Source organism: Nansenia antarctica, assembly GCF_963989245.1.
Source record: "Nansenia antarctica genome assembly, chromosome: 10".
Lineage (NCBI taxonomy): Eukaryota > Metazoa > Chordata > Actinopteri > Argentiniformes > Microstomatidae > Nansenia > Nansenia antarctica.
In genome coordinates, this window is record NC_137680.1 from 8,640,869 (window position 1) to 8,664,067 (window position 23,199).

At 42.8% G+C, this 23,199-nt stretch overlaps 2 protein-coding genes across 2 annotated transcripts; both read right to left on the reverse strand.

Moving 5' to 3' along the window:
- Positions 1-1,605: 1,605 nt before the first annotated feature.
- s100v1 (S100 calcium binding protein V1) lies at positions 1,606-6,013 on the reverse strand (the record flags this gene model as incomplete). Its single annotated transcript, XM_080540934.1, has 3 exons — positions 5,919-6,013; positions 2,088-2,219; positions 1,606-1,776 (listed from the first exon to the last, which is right to left on the reverse strand). Exons 1-3 carry the CDS (start codon positions 5,928-5,930, stop codon positions 1,606-1,608), a joined length of 315 nt encoding a protein of 104 aa, XP_080397060.1. The 5' UTR covers positions 5,931-6,013.
- Positions 6,014-8,959: 2,946 nt separating this feature from the next.
- On the reverse strand, positions 8,960-23,096 carry dcst2 (DC-STAMP domain containing 2; the record flags this gene model as incomplete). Its single annotated transcript, XM_080540935.1, has 15 exons — positions 8,960-9,113; positions 9,397-9,651; positions 10,637-10,730; positions 11,234-11,361; positions 11,795-11,931; positions 12,590-12,690; positions 14,019-14,186; positions 15,086-15,250; positions 15,806-15,963; positions 16,152-16,365; positions 18,646-18,840; positions 20,043-20,144; positions 20,985-21,155; positions 22,449-22,705; positions 23,068-23,096. The coding sequence occupies 15 exons, from the start codon at positions 23,094-23,096 to the stop codon at positions 8,960-8,962; spliced, it is 2,328 nt and encodes a 775-aa protein (XP_080397061.1).
- Between the last annotated feature and the right edge of the window lie 103 nt (positions 23,097-23,199).

A 23,199-nucleotide genomic window follows, 5' to 3' on the forward strand; every position in this document is an offset into this window, starting at 1 on the left:
TAAACAAAAAACATCCAGTGAGCTATGGAGGGCGGACGGAAACACCTTGTTGATGAGAGAGGTCAATGGAGAATGGCCAGACTGGTTCGAGCTGACAGAAAGGCTACATACTGGTCACTCAGCTAACCACTCTGTACAATTGTGGTGAGCAGAAAAGCATCTCAGAAGCACAATGCATTGAACCTTGAGGCAGATGGGCTCCAACAGCAGAAGGTCACATCGTGTTCTACTTCTGTCAGCCAAGTACAGAAAGCCAAGGCTGCAGTGGGCACATCAGTCTTACAAACAAACGGATAGTTGAAGACTGGAAAAAACGTAGCCTGGTCTGATGAATCTTGATTTCTGCTGAGGCACACAGAAGGTAGGGTCAGAATTTGGCGCCAACAGCATGAATCCATGGACCCAACCTGCCTTGTGTCAACAGTCCAAGCTGGTGGAGGTGGTGTAAGGAATGTTTTCTTGGCACACTTTGGGCCCATTAATACCAATCAATCATCGCTTGAATGCCACAGCCTATTTGAGTATTGTTGCTGACCAATATTTAAAGATTCACCAAAACTTTAAAGATTCACAGCTTGAAAGTGCACCTGAAAAATCTTGCATGATGCAATCATGTCATCATGGACCAGAAGGAATGTTTCCAACATCTTGTGGAATCAATGCCACAAATAATTGAGGCTGTTTTGAGAGCAAAGAGAAGCCCTACCCAGCAGTATAGTGTTCCTAATAACGTGTTTGGTGAGTATACTTTTACCAGACTCGGCCTACTTCCAATTCACCCGCAGCGCCAATAAAGGTAAATCATTTTCACTTTTACAAATATGTAATGCTGTATGTGTGATCATCTATCTAGAGTAGGTATTACATTAACAGGGTAATACAGTGTGTAGTGAAAAACAAAACAAAACAAATATATATTTTTGTTGTATAACAAAAGGACATTAAAACTGGTGTCATGACAACACTTGGTTCAAATATGACAATGACTCAATCCAAAAACTGATGCGCATTGTTGCATTTGCTGTGATCCCCACAGTAATGAGGATCCAGAACAACCTGTATAGTTGAGCAGGAGATGATTGCTCACACATGTTAGAGTCGAGGAAGTGGAACCCCAAAAACCTCAAGCTCATATTGTTAGCAAACATGCATGCACATTGCAAATAGTACAGTATATGCCAAGAATAATACAATACAAATGCATGAGAGATAATAAAGAAAACTGCACATTTATTCAAGTAGAATAATCATGAGAATAATAATCATAAGATGACACACAGTGCTAGTCCATTTGAGTCCTTACTATATTGTTACTATAATGTGACAAGAAACAATGAACACACAAAATGTGATGCTATTAGAGGTTGGGTGCCTGATTTACTGAATTAAACAAATAAGTATTTAAGACTGATTTACTTTCTGATTATATTTGGGGACAGAACTAGGAGACTCTGGTGGGGGGCATCCGGAGGCCTCAGGGGACGGGTGATGATGTTAGTGTACCGGGTGTAGTGGTTGGTGGCAAACATTTAACTGGGATTTGGGTGGAACCTCTTCTCTAAAGTTGCATGGTTGGTTGTCAATGTTAATGTGTCAGGCGGTTCCTCACTGCAGAACGCAGCTACACTTGGTGCTCTTCTCTTGGCTCTTTAAGCCAAACTGGATGGTGGCCAGCATTTGGACCAAGTTCCAGAAGTTCTCAAATGAAACCCCTTGACCGTCCTCCACACCTATCTGCTGCAGTAGCTGCCTGACACCTTGCTCATCCCCTGCTTTCTGTTAGAGAGAGAAGAGAAGTTGGGTTATGCAGTTCCTTTTACAATGTTTTCCACCATGTCATAACCAGGCGAATTATCACGTGACTAGCATTTCATTACAAGTTCTTGATAGTAACTGTCGGTGCCACATCTTTGGATCTATTTCCAATAAGAGTTACCGATGTGATGGTTGACACTGCCAAGTTTAAGGGTAGTAATTCCTCTTCAGAATTGTAGGGCCCGGATTGCCTTAGTTTTAGCTGACATAGTTGCTAAATTGGTCATTTTGACCTCCCTGATACCATGTGTTGGGAGTGGTGGAGGCGTTACCTTGGTGACGGCAGGCAGCTGTGTGGACAGCAGGGTCTGGAACTCCTCTGTGGTCAGTGTGGGAGCGTTGTGAACTGTGGCATTGTGGAACCCAGTGACAAGGGTGTTTAACGCCAGCTCCAGGGCTGAGTACTGTCAGTGTGTGAGAGTGCAAAGAAAGAGGGATTAAGAATAAGATCATATACTTGTTATGCAATCAATACATTCAGGTTTTTGTCTTCTTTAGTTAATTAATACAATTCTGATGATTTGTTTCCCAACTTTGACTGTTGGAGCAGGTAGATCATAAACAAATCCTAACAAATGTAGATCATAAACAAATCCTAACAAATGTAGATCATAAACAAATCCTAACAAATGTTTTGAAATTGCAGGCTTAATGTGCAGCAAGGCACTACTGTATAGTGTGCGATTCCTGGGTTGTACTGTGAAGCATAGTCATTTGTGTGACCTCGTATGACCACAGATACTGTATCTTGGACCTGGTAGTAAAATATGTGTTATCACACAACGGTCGAACTAATGTTTACCAGAGAACAATACACCTTTGTGATAAGCTTTTAGGGCGGGTCATATTGTTTCTGGTCTGCCACACCCTTCTAACGAATTGCTATTTCTGGTATTTTCAAATGTTTGAATCCCCTATCTCAGAGTCAGATAGGCAAGTACTATGAATGATCGATGAATATATGAATGATTCCCTAAGAGAAGGATTACATAGCCTAATACTCAGTGGCGGGCGGTGCATTTCACACCTAGGCCTTCAGTGATGTCCGACACATTCCTACCTGAATTATTCTACCTCTTAATACCATCGTTATGACGCCATGGCTCTAGAAACTAGACAGAAACACAGTATAACCGGGCGTTGCATCACCTTAACATAGTCAGACAAGTACAACAGAGTTATATTAATATTTCCGAAGCATTTTTAATCAATAAATCCGCATTTACAATGAAGAGTGTTAAACTAACATCTTTAAGATCGCTACATTACCCACGTCTGTCGTCTCGTCCACCATAATAGCGACAAAGGGTGCCTTTTTAATCTCCATTTTGATCTCTTCTTCCATCACTTCAGCAATAGCAAAAATCAGGTCGTTTTGTATTTTGCCTGACGTCCCAGTAAACACTTTGTTTGTGGACAGGTGGTAATGTAAATCTGGGTTGTTTTCAGCCAGAAAAGAAAGAAGCTCAACGTAGTTTCCTCTGTTTGTGGACTTGGCGCTTTCATTGTGTCCCCTAAATGAAAGTTATTGTTTACCCAAAAACAGGACACAATCGATCAGTATTATCGATCAGTCAACGAAAGCTTTCGTTGTGAGGCTCCGTTTCCCTGCGCCCTTTCAACAGTTTCACATCTACCGGCATAGTTCCGCATCTCAATAGTGAATATCAATAGTGCGTAGCAATAGTGCGTAGCAATAGTGCGTATCCAATCAAAAGACGTGCTGGGTGCTGACATCAGATTGAGCCTTCCAGCAGGCGCCGTTGTTGATTTTGCTCGCATCTACGTAGGTTTACTAGGAACGCCACAGGTTTTCTCGTTCCAACGTAAAGTTACAGGTCGAATTCGCGGCACCGTCTGTTGTGAAGGCGGGCAGATTTGGGAGCCCCCTAGCAACACATTTTGATTGGATAAAAGCTCTAACATAAAGGCCAGCCCTCCAAATCTCAATTGGAGACTGGAAGCAGCGCAACCAAGAGGAAAGCTATGAAATGAAGAGAATAGACTATGGGGAATCATTAATACATATTTGTGGGAAAAATATATTAAATAAAATGTATATTCTGATGATGTTTAGGCCAGCAGAGAAGGCCTTGCTGGCCCTGACGGCACACCACTGCTAATACTGTACCTAAATATAATATTCAGCACAGGAAAGAACATAAGCTAGGTATTCCCAGTAGAATAGTTGAAGTAAAGCCCATAGCAGTAGCACTCCTTCCTGCAGGTTACTCAGATACTGACACCTCTCCTAGATGTTTACACAACGACACCTCTACATGTTTACCCTCTGGGTGTAGACCTCGGACACCGCAAAAGAGAAATTAATGTCTGCCTTTCTCAGGCTTTTCATACTTTTGGAATCTTCAGACCCCTGCAAAATTATGAATTTCTCTGGTTTTACTATTTATAGGTATGTGTTTGAGTAAAATTAACATTTGTTTCATTCTATGAACTACTGACATTTCTCCCAAATTACAAGTAAAAATAATGTGAAGAAATCAAGTTCATATTCATTTTTAAACAACACAATACTATTACTATTACAATACTATGTTTTAACGGAGGAATAGTTCAGAAATCAATATTTGGTGGAATAACCCTGATTTTCAATCATAGCTTTCATGCGTCTTGGCACGCTCTCCAAGTCTTTCACAATGCTGTTGGATGACTTCATGCCACTCCTGGTGTAACAATTCAAGCAGCTCGGCTTAGTTTGATGGCTTGTGACCATCCATCTTCCTCTTGATCACATTCCAGAGGTTTTCAATGAGGTTAAGGTTTGGAGAGGGCTGGCTGTTTTCGCTGGATGTTTTTGTGGTTATAAATGCAACCACTATTTAGTTTGGAAACATGAACACAGAAATGACCCAGCCAGCGGAGACAGTCACTATACCCTTCATTCCCTAAACAAAACAAAAATAATGATTTACTAGGAAAATCATCAGAATAAATGTTACAAACTTATTTGCACACAAAGGCTTCCGTTACTTAGGTCGGCTTCCAGCTCTGAGAAATGCCTGCGGCTCCCATGCAGTCCAGTAGGTAACAGGCTGCTAATGCATCATAAGTAATGATTCAGCATGGTTTATTTAGTGTTATTTTCAAGGGGGAAAAGTTACATATTGCACCTTTTGAAGTAAGAGAAAAATGGGTTGGTCATAGAAAATGGTCTTAGTTTGTGGCCTGATCAATAATGAATAATATCATAATCCATTGTAATTGATTATTGTAATCGTAATTATTACACTCAGATGGACAAGTTCAACATTAAAATATGTTTGCATTTGAGAACTAACTATAGGAATACCATTGCAAAGTGGCTTATGGTACATAAGATCTTCATAGTTGTGTTTATCTTCAAACAAAAACGTTTAGAAAACGTTTTTTCCCAGTTTCTTTCACCTTGAAAGCGTCCAGTAAGCTGTGTAGATCAGTGGGAGAAAACCCAATTAAATGGATTCTATACTTTTTAAAGGACTGTATACATCACTGCAATGACACTTTTTGATGATTATTATTCTTATCATCATCCTGATCTTTTTCTTTTTACTTTTGCATAACCTGCTGGGCCTTTCTCTCTCTTTGATTAGAAGCAAAATGCGCTATCTTGATTGATTCCCCGTTCCTTCCATTAGATAGATAGATAGACTTTATTTGACATTACAGCCGACTGTGCAGACAAACGCGTTGTCACCAAAATCACCAATACTGAGAAACATTATAGAATATTAAACATGCAGTATTTTTGGGAGGTTGTTGCTGTAATTTTCTCGCTTGCTCAGATACGGAAATTGATCACGTTTGCGTAAATGGCACCATTGGCATCCCAGGTGCAATACGACCGCGTAAAATACCGCATGATACATTTGGACAGAGTCCAACAATGTTATTCCTAACGAGTTACTCACACAAGCAAGACACGCAACCTTATTCTCTGCTTATAAATATGTCAAACATACAAGTAAAACATCATGCGCTTTCTCTCTCATATGGATTGATGCTGATGCCAACAAATCGGCCCAAATACCGAAGAGTAAGACATTTGATAACATTTAATTCACTTCATACGTGGAGAGAATTTCATACAGAATTGACCTTACCTTCGTTGCCATTTGAGTCCGTTTAGGTCTGCAATCACTCAGTCTCCGAAGCGAAACGGGCGAGAAAATGTGGATACAAACTTTTTTCTCAGCGTTCCATTGCCGTCCTGGCTAAAAGCATATCCTCCTGGGAAAAAAACTACAACTGTATTCCATCTTCCGTGTTAGAAAAGGAATGGGGAGGTGACTAAATACAATAAAATGCACTGTACTTCAATGAAGCAGGTCTGACATGAGATGTATTTGTGTGTGTGTGCTGCCTATTTCACTTTTTTAGAAAGATGGTGATGGATGGCATGGACCATATTAGGTGTTAAGACTGTCTAATAGCCCTATTGTACCTTGTAAACTCTTCCACAACATAGAGATTTCCATTTACATCCCTTTTAGACTTTCTACTTAACGTATTAACTGTACAGTTTCTAACTGTGCCTTTCTTGGACCATTTTGTCAGTCCTATTTACACTGATGTTGAAATGGTATCATTCATCGTCTCCTCAACAATTCCTTCAAAAGCTTATTGGAATGCATTTAGTTGACCTACACAAAACGCTCAATCTATTTGTGACATCAGCCTGCTTGCTCTACCAGAACAACAGTGAGGTCACACACCCCTGAAGGGTCATCAGCTTGAGAAATTAGGAGCTTGCAGGTGGTTCATACCAGGCATTCCAAACGACACAAACATCATTGAGTGTGGGATTGAGTGCACTCTAAAAACATTAGAAAATTACAGTGATTTTGGAAAGGACTGTCATTTCCACTAACCACTATCGATGAAACAGTGAACAACATGGACAACATGGTGTTTCGCTTTAGTAAAAGTAATAAAGAGACATTTTAGAAATGCAACTGCCCTACAAACTTTGTTTTATTTAAGTAATGATAGGGAAATAACAGCATAAAGTTACCTGTGCAGTACATCTTTCTGCTCAGATAAGTCAAGAGGATGTTGATAGAAACAGCGTTCAGACAGGGCAGTGTGCCACTGAAACCACAAACCTCACTGCAACTTTGCTGTAAAACTAAACTTCTGAGGGCAGTCACACAGACAGTCAGCTAAACTAGCTCTACGGTTACTGTTACTAAAGCATAAGACTGTGATTTTACATTTATAATGAAATTGCTTTATTAGGAATACATTATTTCTTTTACATTTTTGGCATTTAGCATTTATCTTAAGTGACTTACAACAAATATATTTGTCTAAGTAAGTGAATCATCTATCTATCAGAAAAATAATCTATGCTCGGGCCAGGGGCCATTGGCAATCATAATGCTACTTATTTATAGTAGAGAAGCTGTACAGTAGGGTAGAGGGGATGAAGAGGTCTCAGGAGGGACAGTTAAGGTGTAGCCTGGAGAGATGGGTTTTCAGTCGACGGCGATAGGTAGCGACTCTGCAGTCCTGACAGCAATAGGAAGCTCATTCCACCAGCGGGGTGCCGGACAGTGAAAATCTGTGACTGGGTAGTGCGACCGCTGCATCCATGTAGAGGTGGCAGTGCCAGTCGTCCAGTAGAGGACTGAAGCGAGGTGGAAGTAGAACGAATGGGCAGGTGTTTCGGGGCTGACCATTGCTTGCAGGTAGGGCCTGTTCCCTTTGCCGTCCGGTAGGCGAACACCAGAGTCTTGAATCTCATGCGAGCTGCTACCAGGAACCAGTGAAGGGTGCGAAGGAGAGGGGTGACATGGGACAATTTGGGGAGGTTGAACATCAGATGGGCGACAACATTCTGAATGAGCTGCAGAGGTCTGATGTGGCTGTGTTGAGAGGCTGTGTTGGAGTAGTCAAGGTGGGAGATGACAAGTGTCTGGACCAAGAGTTCTGCTGCTTCTCTAGTGAGGAATGGACGTATCCTTTTGATGTTGTAGAGGAAGAATCTGCAGGAGCGTGCTGTCGCTGTAATGCTCGCCGCACAGGATAAGTGGCTATCAAGGATCACCCCAAGGTTCTTGGCTGTCTGGGAGAAGGTCATCGTAGAGTTCTCTACTGTGATGGAGAGGTCTTGGAGAGGGCAGCCTTTCCCAGGGAGGAAGAGCAGCTCAGTCTTATTAAGGTTGATCTTGAGGTGGTGGGCTGACCTCCAAAATGTCTGCAAGACACGCAGAGACACGTGTTGCCACCTGTGAGTCAGAGGGGAGGAAAGAGAGGAGCAGCGGTAGGAGAAACCATGTGAGGAAATTACAGAGGCAAGAGATTTGGTACAGAGGGAGAACGGTAAGGCCCTAGGACGGAGCCCTGGCTGGCAGACCCCAGTGGTGAAGGCTTGTGGACAGGACAGCGATCCTCTCCTTGTCACCTGGTAAGAGCGATCAACCAGGTAGCATGCAAACCAGCATGGTGCAGAGTGCAGAGCCAGAGATGCCCAATTCTGAGAGGGTGGAGTGAAGGATCGGGTTGGTTTACTGTGTCGAATGCAGCAGATGGGTCCAGGAGAATGAGAACAGAGGAGAGGGAGGAAGCTTGAGCAGAGTGGAGGGCCTCCGTGACAGCAAGGAGAGTACTCTCAGTAGAGTGCCCAGCCTTAAAACCGGATTGGTGAGGGTCAAGTGGGTTAGAGACAGTGTTCAGGGTTTTAGATAAGAACGATAGAAGGGATACCGGTCTGTAGTTGTGGACAGAAGACGGGTCAAGAGTTGGTTTCTTGAAAAGAGGCTTGACTCTAGCTGCCTTAAAGACAGCTGGGACAGATCCTGTATATGTTGTTTACCCTGAGTGGTGGGTCAACCAGGCTTTAAAGCGCAGTACTGCTCAACAGTACTGTCATTCAACTAAATAGTTTTTTAGTTCTGCTGGGTATCTGCATACTCTGCTTTAGTGCATGCACATCAGAACTACTTCTATTTATTTCTACTTATTTATTTCTACTTCATTATTCTCAACTGAAATAACATGAATAGGCCAATGCTTTTCATCAAATGAAAATCCATGTTTTTAATGAAGGTAAGGTTTGTGACCCGCACACCAACACACACACACACACACACACACACACACACACACACACACACACACACACACACACACACACACAAAACTATTCATGGTGGTGTCCCTGAGGCTGAGCTGGTGTGGAGTGGTCCAGCATGTGGACGATGACTGTTTGTAGAGGTGTGTCCAGGGAGGTTGGGTGGTGGTTCTGGTCATGGTCGCTGATTTTGTCTGAGTCCTGGTAGGTCATATCTGGCTCACTAGAGGAGGACAGGCACAAACCGCCATGCTCAAATTCATTTCAAATACCACAATGCTTGATTTGAACCTAATTGGCTGCCAATAGACCACATGCCTGGATAAAGACCAATGGTTTGACGATCTTTGTACTTTGCACAAAAACCTTGTATCCAATCTGAATCGCAACATTCAGCTGTAAAGGAACAATTGTTTTATCTGATGATCATGATGATGATCATGATGATAATGATGATTGTGACAATAACGATTATGATCATAATGAAGATGTTCTATTCCTCTTACCTGTGATCTGAGTCACTGGGAGGACTGATGTGCCCACTGCTGTCACTGTCCCCTCTCTCTCCCTCCACCAGCTCCACATCGTTGCTGACCCTGCCACACTGGACCCTGCTCCCCGAGAGCCCTGAGGGGCCTAAGTGCCTGTGGGTTGCCATGGAGATCCTCCTCTTCATCAGCTTCCTGCTACGTCGGTGGGTGATGTGGGGGGAGGTCAGGGCAGCGGTCCACAAGTTCACCTGCTCACCATCGCTGGAGTCTCTGTGAGTACCACTGTTACTATTACTCTGCTGCTGGTATTACACATTGTTACAAAATAAGTGGACAGTAAACATGTTGTCCCCCACAAATTATGTACAGTCCCTCCTTGTGCGAATTGGCGACAAGTAACAAACGACTGAAAAGTTACCGGAACGTATCATTATTATCAGTCTTGCATCCTACTTAGCTTTGTGTTTATTTGAACGCAGTCCACGGATTTAATGTAGGCTGTATGACATTTTTAATGATAATAACCTATTACTTTAGCAGCACCATCATGAGATTAATTGCATCACCTCAAAACAATCTATGGTATTAGACCCATTTACCCCAGTTTCATCAAAATTGTCCCAGTGGTGTCGGAGATACAGTAAAGGCCAATGCACACGGCGTGCGATTTTGTCGCACGACAACATTCGATTCTCAATTCTTTTAATTATTTCAATTGGTGTGAATGGAGAATCGAATGTTGTTGTGTGATAATATCGCATCGCACGCCGTGTGCATTGTCTCATTCAAAACAATGGAATCGAATTCGGCGGTGCGACAAAATCGGGGCTGTGTGCATTGGCCTTAAGTGTATGACATACAAAGGGACAGAAGCGTGTGACATACGAACAGACATAGACGGATCCATAGTCCCCTCCCCAATTTCATCGTGGGGGACAAAAGAAAAGTGAAATTGTAAATGGCAAAAGGCTCAAGCCCTTCAATGGTAACTTGAAACTAGTGTGCTACTTGAATTCAGTCATATTTCCCATTGCTAATAATGTATGATTTGACTCATATGATACAGTATATGAGATACTGTACTTTGCTTTTGTATTTCTCAAGTGAGAGCTTATCTCAGTTTTGGCAGCTAAGAGGAAAGAGTTGGATATTCAAAGCTACACCTTGCATAAGGGTAAATAAAGACACATGAATTGTTTTGACATTGTTACAAATTGTTGTACACAAATACTGTATGTCCTTCATAAAGACTTACAGCTCCTCTTCACAATCCTCTTGAAAGGTCAACGGTCCCATACACACAGCACAGATGTTGCCCATGCTCTGAAAGCATTGCTTGCAGTATAGCCCTGTAGAGTAGGATACAACCAGAACTGTGAAATATGGGCAGTTTTTTGTTCACCATATCATGAAGATCTATCAACCTTCTCCAGGTCGTTCACTAAAGGTGTTTGCTGCCTGAAATCTTATCGTCCTAATAGTGAGTCAATATTAGAGGGAACTCCCTAACTGTACACACTGAGCTCAAGTTGCTCCAATTTTATCCTCAAGGAAATAAATATTGTTTTATGACCGATAGAAAATTGGTTCAACAGCAATCAACATTACTAAACAGTAATCAGCAATGGTTCAAAAAGGCTAAATGTAAATGTACTATGTAACTACTGTTACTACAGTTTACTGTTAACTGAAGGGATTCGTCTGAACATCTTGAGTGACTTGGCTATAAGGGTTATGGTTTGGTTAACATTTTTCAGTTAGTCATTGCAGCTGTGGTTAGAAAGCATTTAGGACATCTGTTGATTCTAGCATGGCCACATAGTGACAACCATATCAGATATGGCCAGCTTACCTTTGCATTGAGCAGTGACACACACGACCATGTATGGGTCGTCCTTTCCCTCTCCTCCCTTGCCACAGGCCATGCACGTGACAGGACACACCCCCAGGAAGTCAGCCAGGTAGGCACCACCAGGGAGGCTACAATAGAGAACACCACATAAGCTATGTCAAAACTAGAGGTGTTGTGTCATAAGGCATATGTAACACACTTTGTCCACCATTAATGTTTACCAGTCCAGCAATCATAGTACATAGTGCAACAGTACATACATAGTACATACTGAACTATAATGACAGCAGCTTTGCCTTAATGACAATATGCCATGAGCATTATAGGGTTAGACAAATGAAAAAGGCCAGTGTAAGGGTCTTCCAACTCCAGCCCTGGAAAGTGACTAGGTGTGTAGGCATTTATTCCAGCGCAGCACAAATGATGGCCAAGACCTGAAGGCCTTGGTTGATGCCTTCACTCACGGACCAACAATCCTAAACTGGGTTGATTTTTGAACTGGAACAAATGTACAGTATGCTCCTCAGTAGCTCCAGTGTTGGTGAAGGAGTTCCTCTTTACCGGAGAGTGAGCGTCTGGAGAATGCTGGTCCCATCTGTTGGCGCGTCTGCCCTGCTCCTGGCTACAGACCTCAGCAGGGCTTTGCCCAGTGACGTGCGCTGGGTGAGGATACGTCGGTGGAGTAGCTGCACCCGCTCCTGCACCACAGAGAGGAGAAACACCTGATCTACACTGTCTGAAGCCAAGAGGCCATTCCACCCACTACACTGGAAAAGGGTTCTGTGAAACATCCCCAAAAGATTTGATAGTGACAGCTTGTCACCACAATGCATTTTCTCACAAAGAATGCTTCATATTCTGTGTGTATTCCGAATTCCATCGGTACCAAACCGACAGAGAGGTTTGTTTTTTTGTAAAAACGTGGACCAGGAAGTTACTTCACCTTCAAAGTCAGATAACTGAACAGAAGAACAAATCCCAGGTTTTTGCGTTTAAAAACAGTGTCATGTTTCAATTCTATGCATGGTTAAAAATTCCATCAGCTTTAACCACACAGACAGCTCTTTCACCTAGGCAGTTAATGACTGTAGAATGTGTTCACTTGTGCCTTTCTGAAACCACTGTCTGAAGTTGGTAGTGAGAAAATATACCTGTGGGTGAATTGTTTTTATTTCAGGAAGAGCTTTGACTCATTTATAATGTGGCCTGAAAAAAACCCTGGACCCTACCCCTGGCCGTGGCCCTTTACTGTTTTCAGATTCAGATAGAAAACATCTGGGATGCTGTATGGTGTAGGGTGTAGGGCAGGGGGCAATGTGTTGATTTTGGACCAGACTGGGTACTACAGTATCTCACCTGTTCTCGTTTGGGGTGGTAACTGGCACACATGAGCCTCCTTAAGCGCATGACATAGCTGCCAGTCAATGCAATAAACAGGGAGAGACCATACAGGATTCCTAGGAGAGAGACAAAGAAAAACACATCATCTCCCTGTGTCATCTCACATATAGTAAAGTTAGGGAGTTGCGTGTAAAAGGAACAAAATGTGAAATTCATCAGAGAATATAAAATTGGGTGTCAAATGAAAGCGTTTCATTTGTTTATAAAAAAAATTGTTTGATCCGGAAATATTTGGCACAATTGACAAATGACACAAAATATAAAAAATATAAAAATGTATCATCAAATCACTTTTAGAGGAGGTACATTTAAGCTTGTTGCATTTACTTGGATTAATGCACAAAATAAAGAAAATGTTTGTCTACAAAAATGTACAATAAACATTCCAGTTTCATTTGCCCACTAGATGTCAGTGTTTCATAGCTAGGAGACAATACACTGTTTCTTCTTCTCATCGCTGTCATTCTCACAAACACAGAATTAGAGAGCACTAAATGGCCATTTGTGAATTCAATTCACTAGTCTCAGTGGTGTATCTTCTGTGCTGATGAGGGGAAGGAGACGAGGAGAGTGTGGTATTTTTTTACACACACACAGACCTGTGTATAGAACCTGTAGATATCTGTCTTATTGCACACACATTCATAGACCTGTTCTGCCTTTGTCATTGTCTCCAAGATTCCTAACAAGTTTATTTTTTATTTTCATGAATTAGCATTCCTTTGGCCTAGAGAGCACATGGTCAAAGATGGCCCACTCCATTGTCCTAGAACACATGGTCAATGATGGACTCCCTTCCTGTGACCTGCCCCCTGCCCTTTGACCTGAGTAACACTGTCCCTCTTCACACCCTAACCTGTCCCGAGTAAGGTGATAGAACTACATATGTGTTTTGTCATAGCCTTGTATTACCATATCATTGGAGGTATAACATGTGTGAGCTTAAAAAAGACAGCTCTTTCTCTTGTTCCCCCTGCTGACACACAGACCTCTCTATGACATCACAGACCTCTCTATAACATCACAGACCTCTCTATGACATCACAGACCTCTCTATAACATCACAGACCTCTCTATGACATCACAGACCTCTCTATAACATCACAGACCTCTCTATAACATCACAGACCTCTCTATGACATCACAGACCTCTCTATGACATCACAGACCTCTCTATAACATCACAGAGAAGAAATGCTGTAAGTATGTAACTTTGCTTGAATAAATAGTGTGCTAGCTCATAAGCTTTACTCGTAATCTATTTCAACCAAGTGCTAACGTAAATATCGTACAAGAGTAAGCCACTTCAAACTGAGAGGCAGCCCAGGTTAGGGCTAGGTACCTATGAGCATGTATCCAGTGGGGTCAGATTAAGGTTAGGTACCTATGAGCATGTATCCTGTGTAGTCTGGCTCTGAGGGCTCCATCAGACACTTCTTGCTGAGCACGGTAATGTTGCCCTTCTGCAGGATGCCAAAAGAGGCCACAATGTCCTTGAAGATGTCGGAGGCATAACCTGTTCCATCCACGTCCACTGTGACATGAGTGGGTGCTAGAAGAGAGAGAGAAAGAGAGAAAGAGAGAGAGAGAGAGAGAGAGAGAGAGAGAGAGAGAGAGAGAGAGAGAGAGAGAGAGAGAGAGAGAGCGAGGGAGAGAGATAGAGGGGGAGGTGCAAAATCACTTGGATGGCAGCAGAGACACATATAAAGGATGGTTAAATATATAACATTCAAATTAGAAACTGCGTTTGATATGCACATTTGTTTGAAATAAATAAATATTGTTGACAACACTTGATAGGCCTTCAGCCACTGCAACACCAAAAACAATGGAATGGGAGTAAATGGGGGCAAGTACAATACACTTTTTTACATTGCCAAATCAAATCAAATGTCCATGCAATTTTTATTTACTGTAGGCCTTCTTGCCCCATGACTTGATCTGAAGTTACATAATGGTGATTTGGCCACAGATTTGGAAGTTAGTCTACTTGCCCCATTCATTTACATTCACTCATTAATAATAATAAAAAAGAAATGTCATTAGCAGTGGCTATTCAAACAAAATCAGAACTGTGGGTTGCAGTCACTCCTGGCTACTTTCAAGGTAGGGAGCCAACTATCCCTTTGAAGCCACAATCCGTAATTTGTGACGTTGTTTTTGGATATTTACGCTAAATGTATGATTATGAGCTGAATACAACGGTTTTTACCAAATATCTGCCTCTGACTCTGGTTTATCTCGAGTTTTGTTCCTACAGTACAATATTTATATATTTTCTCACCACTGTACCTCTGCTTGCTCTTTAGGGGTTTATGCTGTTTATGCTGGGTTTAAGTTGTAGCCTATCTGTGGAGTCTCCTGCCCACTGAATTAAAGCCTGGACATTCACTAGGGGACCTAACACAAGTCTTCATGTCTCAGACAAAGTTCTCTGACTCTCTCTCTCACCTCTGGCGACAATGTCCCCCTGGGCATGGTGGTGCACCAGGTCAAACATCCAGAAGACCACTAGGTCCAGCATCACCACGAGGCCGCCCATGGCCATGTGTCTGAGGATGGAGAGGGTGCTGAGGGCCGCTGCTTGCCTTTCCCTGGCTGTCAGGTACACTGACACTATAGCAACATGGACAGAGGTGAGGGACTAGTTATTGGGGAGCCACCTTCAATGTCCCAGTCGTGACGTTAGAATTATAAGGTTCTATCTCAATTTGTCAAAATTTAGTTTTTTTACATAATCTGATCCATTAGGTGTTTATTAATGCCTGTGTGGTGTTATTTTTAAAATGTTGACATTTTTGAGTTAGTAATTAATAAAATACAAAGGTTCCATCTCACAAAACATAATGGAATGTAAAAACTTTGACGCTCAATATCTCTGAACTACCCTAAACGGAGATAGAACCTTATAATTCTAAGCTCACGCGGTGCCTCAGACATTCTCCAACTTGAACTCTGATCTCTAGTCACCCTTCTTTGAGTTTAAACATGACCTGAGATGTTTTGAGATCTGATGAAAGTCACAAACAAATATGCAACAACATTCTCTACTATCAACCGTGGCCATTTATTTTTGTAATTGTTTGGAGTTAAAGTTAAATACAGAACCGACCAACAACATGACATCAGAGATGTGCCCTCCCTCCCTCCCTCCCTCCATGCCCCACTCACATGGTTTGAAGTAGGTGGAGGTTTCTCTCTGGTTGAGGGGGAGGACGGTGGGCTTGCCCTCTCTGACCATACGCAGGTCCAGCTCCACAAACTGCTCAGTGATGTAGATGTTGTCAAAGTCATCTTGGTGCAGGTACTTGTGTTTGTATAAGGCAGCCCTACAAATACAGTACATTATATACACACACGCACATGCACACACACACACACACACACACACACACACACACACACACACACACACACACACACACACACACACACACACACACACACACACTCTTGACACCTTTGTGTCACAAAACAATGATATTTGACCAATGCATGTGAATAGTTTCAGACTCACTGGAGGTACATGAGCAGTAGTAGGAAGGGGCCTACGTAAGCTAGTAGGCCCATCACTTCCTGGAACTGCCTCAGCTCCACCGAGACTTCCTCCATGATTTCCTGGGACACCTGCTGCACCGACTGACTGCTGCTGACGTTCACGTCAAAGTGTATTGACGACGAGATGTTAAAGTCAAACTCCTGCCTCATCCTCTCAAAGGCAGTGATGGTTGCTGGAGGAGTGCAAATGAACATGAGAGATTTGGACAAATAAATGTTTTCCCAAATCCCAAATCAAGCCACACCCACATCTGGAGTTTCTGAGAGGATCAGATGTCAGATGACACATGTCACCTAGCGTATCAGAGTTCAAGGTGGAGATATTACCATATCGCTTTTACTTATCAAATCCTCTTAGACCTTCACAATTGCATGTCTTAATCTTTGAGTGTTCGAGAATATTCAGAGCATTCAGAGCATATAAATTCAAAATAACATGCTAGAGAAAAAGGCAGACGGATACTGTCTAGACAAAGACAAATAGACAGACAGACAGACAGACATAGAAAAGTAGTGGTAATGATATAAGGGCATTGTTCCAGTCAGCATATAACTTACGGCCAGCAAGTCTTGTCTTCATGTGGCTTACGATGTAAGAAGGGATGATGCAGAACAGCTGGCCAACTAAAGCGAGAGAAATCAATTCAACAACATCATTCTCATGCTACTCAGAGGTCACAGGCAAGCTGAAGGTTGACTCTAGAGAGGCTCATTTACTTCAGTAAAAGTATCATTACAATACATCGTCCCTTAAAAACCAGTGTTGGCTGTCATTAAAGGTAGCACTAAGTGTCCTACCGGCTTCAGAAAGGATTATGGAATGGAATGGAATGGAATGGAATGGAATGGACTTTATTTGTCATTGCTACAGTACAGGTACCAAACAACGAAATTTAGGAGGGGTGGCTCCCCTGGTGTTAGGAAAGGGGGGGAAAAAAACACATTTTAGAAAAAGCATAAAATCACAAGAAGGTAAGGAGCTGGTTTACATAAATAAAGGTTATGTACACAATCCACTGTACTATACTGCACAGATAGTCAACTAGGGTTGTCATATTGCACAAAAGTATTTTTTCACGTTATTTTAAAGTGTCACAGTTTGCAGGCTTGAAATGTACATGTTTGTGCCTCAGCACTAGCTGCCATACAATCCGTCCGGACTATCCTGGGCCCAGAACTTAGGCCTTTGCTGTGTTCAGGGCCTTGACGGCCCTGTGGTAGTCTTAGCGGCCGGGGTCCTGTACCTCTCCTATTCGAGGGCTGATTATGTCTGATTTACGACCCATAATTCAGTTAAGTGAAGTTTCGTGATTCACTTTATGCTGAGAGCAGCATTCTGCCTCTCCCCCTCAGGGTCAAGGGAGTCTTTCCTTTCTCTTCCTTCCTTTCTCTCCTGTCTCTAGCCCTGGGGTCATGTTTGGATTAAAAAGTCAGCAGTACCCGGCTGGCTGGCTGGCTGGCTCCAGATACCATGCGGCGGATATGAAACAATAATTCATTTGAAAAGAAAACAAGGGATAGGGGGATGATGAGTGGAGGGGAGGGGTGGGGGCAGAGGGGAGGGGTAGTAGAGAGACGGACGGTGACTCATGGCTGCAGCCATCCTGGGGAATGCGGGAGGAAATCTAAGAGCACTGGGCTGCAGGTTTTTACCAGCCCCATGGCCCCATGGCCCCTAGCCTGTATCCTGCTCCTCAGCTTAAAAAATTAAATCAAACCTGCCCTGGCAGACTGATATAAAAGCACCAGTGGTAGGGAGTGCTGTGTTAGCTCCGACCCTCAAACTGATGTCAAGCTCCAGGGTGACAAGAAGTGCATTGTTAGAAAAAAGGGTTCTTCATTTGTCCCTGTTGCTAAAAAATGTAATGTAATTGTAAATGCAATTGTAATAATGTGTCTCACACCTTCTCCTTTGTTGGAAATGTATGGAGCCCCCCTGGGGTCACATGGTAGAAAAAAAATATTTGATGTGTGAATCCTAACCCTAACCATAACCATAACCATAACCCTAACCCTAACGAATTACTAAACCGAGGGAACGAATTACAAAACCGAGGGAACGGATTCACACATCAAATATTTTTTTTCTACCATGTGACCCCAGGGGGGCCCCGTAGAAATGATATTTAAGGAGGAGGACAGGAAAATGTTCTCTGAGTACCTGGGTTAGGCCCATGACCACTGGTCTCTCATGTTGCCCTTGACATACGTTAATATATGGTTACAACTTCCATTCACATTCTATTCTCATTCTACCTGTGTGCATTAGTGTGATGTTGTGTGCCAGATAAAGGTTGCTGTTGAAACAGCACAACATAATCGTGACCAGGTTATCACAGAGTTGAATCTAGAATCCGATGGGATCGAGTGTCTTGTCACACAGGGATGTGCAAAACCATTATCAGTCATTATGAACCGTGAACTATCTTTTGGAGTTATGCATGCCAACCAACCATGAGCAAGACCACACAGGGGGCGGAACCCGTCCACGATGTGACACAGGAAGTTGAAAACGGACAGGAGCTCCATGCAGTCATCCCGTGCGTCGTCAAACACCTTGTTGCACTTCCTGTACGGGGTGCCTAGCTTGGCGTTGCACACCTCATCAATGCCGACCAGGAAGTGTAGCACGTTCCTCAGAGTCCGAGCTACAGTAGGGTCAGGGGACACAAAATGAAAGTGTTAAAAGGATAGTGCACTTAAGTTTACACCTTATAGTCAGATGGTTCCTTACTCTTAAAGTGGCCCATGGGTCAGGAGAAACTGTAATCCATGGTTCAGAGTTGTTTAAATAGCCACTACTAACTCCAACTAACATTAGCCACCGCTAACAAAAAAAATCAATGGGTGTGAATGGGATCAAAGTTCCACCTTGCATGGCCAAATCAACTCAGATGAACCATTTGACATGCTTGAGGTGATTTGGCCACAAAGTTGTCTGAAGTTAGTAGTGGCAATTTAAACAACCCTTAGCCATGGATTACCGTTTCTTTTTAAACATTTGTTTTTCAGATTTTATCCCTTTTTCACCCAATTTGGTAGCCAATTGAACCCAACCTAGCATCCAATTATCCCCTGCCTATTGCGAAGGATCCGCCGCACGACCCCGTGGCCGGCAGTCCCAGAAGAGGCCGCCAGGCAGACTAGCTGACTGGCTCCTCGAGCCCAGCACCTGTTATTCCGGCACCCCGGGGGCGCTGTTGCGCGACGGATCCTTGTCCGGAAATACTCCTATACCGCCCTCGGGAGCGGCCGCCCAATATGCCGCTCCCCGTGTGTGCCCCAGCCATATCCGGATCTGGCGAGCTGGGATACGATCCCAGTCCCCGGTGGGCAGCTTGCACTAGTGGCCAGTGCTTAGACCGCTACACCACCGTGGGGCTTGGATTACCGTTTCTCATGGCCCATGGACTACTACTACAGTACTACTCCCATTATTTTGTTTAGCTGTTTATTGATCTTTTCGTTTGCGCCACCAGGTCTGTGGTCAGAAATTGCCTTTATAACCATTGACTAAGATAATCAGTTAATCTACATTCAACCCCCCCACCCTTATTTATATAATAATAATAACTTTTATTTGTATAGCACTTTTCCTTGCAGCTCAAACTGCTCCGTGAAATATAATGTCTTCATACTAGAAGTAAAAATAAATGTTTTGCTGAGGATAATGTTAGCTGTAAACCAAATCAGGACTTAATTGTAACGTTACCTCAAGTTGTAGGAATGTTCACTCTTTGGGTCTACAGCACCAATACCACTGTCCTGAAACTTCACTGTGCTATGCTTACTTAGCAGCAATGACAGTGCTAGAATAGTAAACTCAGTCCATTATGGTCCACAAACTCACCAATGTGGCGGACAGACTCAGTCAGGGCCTTGATGAAGTTCTGTACCCTACTGGCCACAGAGTGGGCATTTCTGGTGATCTCTTTAATCTTGTCCAGCACAGCTGCAAGGTAGACAACAACAATTTAGTCAAGAACACTGGATCATTACAGGAACATTCAGAATGAAAAGAAAGACATGTGTTGTGTCTCTATTGATATGAAACGTAGCATGTCAGCTCTACGTAACTGCAGATTTCTACCTGAAGGAATCACCCTGGATGTTACGTTCACTCTGTTTGATGTCACGTCAGGCTGACCTTTCTTGTTTTTAAACCATTTGAGTGTATGGGGTGTGGTGGTGCAAAACGAATTAATAGCAATTGGATCAACCTTCAAACAATCAGAAAGCCAAATCACTGAACTCTACTGTTAGAACTGTCCCATGATTTCTGTATTCTATTTTCAAGTATTCTATGTGCCCCTCACTTCAGGCCTAGTAGCAACCTATCACATACACAATGAGACAACAGATTCTAGGAAAAGGGGGCCTAGAACCTGTAGTCTCCAAGACCAAATTCCATGGCTAGTTTATGTACATAGTTTCTCTGGGAGATGAGTCCCAGAAAGAGAGAGACATAACCTGCTAGCCTGAAACATTATTTATTTGTAACATCGAATAAAATACCCTCTCCAAAAGACATCAACCTTCAGATCTCTTTAGGGTTATCTCGCTGATGGGGGTGCCTGTATTTTATGTTTTCCAAGGGCCTGTTTGTTTGTTGGTTCTAACAGGCTAGCAGATTTCTATCAGCAATGTTCAAAACATCCCAAATACATTCCATGTTACCATGGGAAGGGGACAAGGAAAGGAAACATAGTTTAAACAATTGAGACATACTGTAGCAAATGAATATGTTTGGAGGGAGCCGTACTGTAAGACTAGAGGGAACAGCTGGACTCACGGTAGAGGGGTGAAGCTGCACGCTCCATCAGCTCCTGAGTCTGGTTCATGGCCAGTTCTGCCCCACACACTACGCTCTCTGCTGCGCGGTCAAAGTTCTCCAGCGTGTTGGTCACAGGGCCCTGGACCACCATGGAGAAGACGAGGAAGAGGAGGAGGTTCTTACCCTTCACTGTGGAGGCAATGAGAAATCACTAAGAAGTCAGCTATCCTCAGGCCCTGCTTCAATGTACTGATGTAGCTAACTCTGAATTTGAATGTGCAATGTGCAATGTGCAATAATACTATGAATGAATGAATGAATGAATGAATGAATGGACTTTATTGTCATTGCTACAGTACAGGTACCAAACAACGAAATTTAGGAGGGCTGCACAACAGCGGAGAGAAATGCGCTACAGAGAGTCGTGAGAACAGCACAGAAGATCACCGGCGCCCCCCTCCCCTCTCTGGAAGAGCTGTACAACACACGCTGTCTCAGGAAGGCCTCCAAGATCTCCAGGGACCCGACCCACCCTGGGTACGAACACTTTACCAGGCTGCCCTCGAAAAGGCGGTTCAGGACCCTGGCCGCAAGGACAAACAGACTGAAGAACAGCTTCTACCACAGGGCCGTCCAGGCCCTGAACACAGCAAAGACCTAGGTTCTGGGCCCTGGACAGTCTGGACGGATTGATGGCAGCTGCTGGACTGAAAAAATCAGGTGTAGTGCTGAGGCACAAACATGTACATTTCAAGCCTGCAAACTGTGACACTTTAAATAAATGTGAAATAATACTATTGTGCAATATGACAACCCTAGTCGTCTATCTGTACAGTATAGTACAGTGGATAGTGTACATAGCCTTTATTTATGTAAACCAGCTCCTTCCCTTCTTGTGATTTTTTTTTTAAAGTTTTTTTTTTTTTTTCTTTCCTAACACCAGGGGAGCCACCCCTCCTAAATTTCGTTGTTTGGTACCTGTACTGTAGCAATGACAATAAAGTCCATTCATTCATTCTATGTGCAATATGTGCAATATGACAACCCTCGGGTACATAAGGTTCAGAGATAGGAAATGTTAGGATATTTATAGCATAGCATAGAGTACAGCACAGTGTTTTATTTGTATAGTATAGTATAGTATAGTGGATAGTGTATATAGCCTTTATTTATGTAAACCAGCTCTTTTCCCTTCTTGTTTTTAGTATTTTTTTTCCTAGCACCAGGGGAGCCCCCCCCTCCCAAATTTCGTTGTATGGTACCTGTACTATATCAATGACAATAAAGACCATTAATTAATTAATTAATTAATTAATTCATTCATTCAATTTACTCAGACTTATTTCCTTATAGACTTATTTCCTCCAGTTAATTGAATCAGTTAACCAGACCACAGCCCTATGTTCCCACATTTCTAAGTAATCATACGGGTAAAGTAAGTATTATAACAACAAGTAAGAAAATTCGGACAATTTGACTCACTTGAACACAGCATCGGCAACATGAGCATGGCGTTGGCACGGACTCGGATGGAGAGACCCATGCCGAATGCTGCGAGGAAGGCGATGGCGACGGTGGTGTAGACGCAGAACCACAGGCCCTGGTTCTGGATGAACAGCGCGAACAGGCCGTACAGAGAGGCCAGGACCAGACCCAACACGAACCCGCTCAAACTCTTCACAACCTGTTGACATCGTCGAGCCTTGATTCGTCGGCGACGCCTCGGGAGATTCCGAAGCCTGTTGAAGATAAAGAACAATTTAACACGGTTAAGGACGAGGTTTAACTGAAGGGCTGAGGTTCTGAAAATAATATGTTGATATAGTAAAGTAGAATAGAATAGAATATACTTTATTGTCCTTGTACAGTTGCCTATACAATGAAATTGTAGTGGTTCTTCTGAAGGTGCAAAAACAGAAAACATATTCACATAAAATAAAATAAAAATCACAAACATATACACATATAACATATCACAAATATTACACACTAGACAAATTAAAAAGCGAAAATGCTATAAAACAAGCTAAGAGACAATGAGGTCCGTGGTGTCAAGTGCAAATAAAGACAACAATCTAAGTAGCTTGTTAAAGTAGCTTACCTCGTCAGGAAGGCTCTCAAAGGCTCCATGACTAGTTGCCTAGCTACCACCCCACAAAAAACCTGTCTTCTATTTTGTCATGTTATTATTATTTTCTTAATTTGGCAATTGTGGCTTTCAAATTGATTGCAC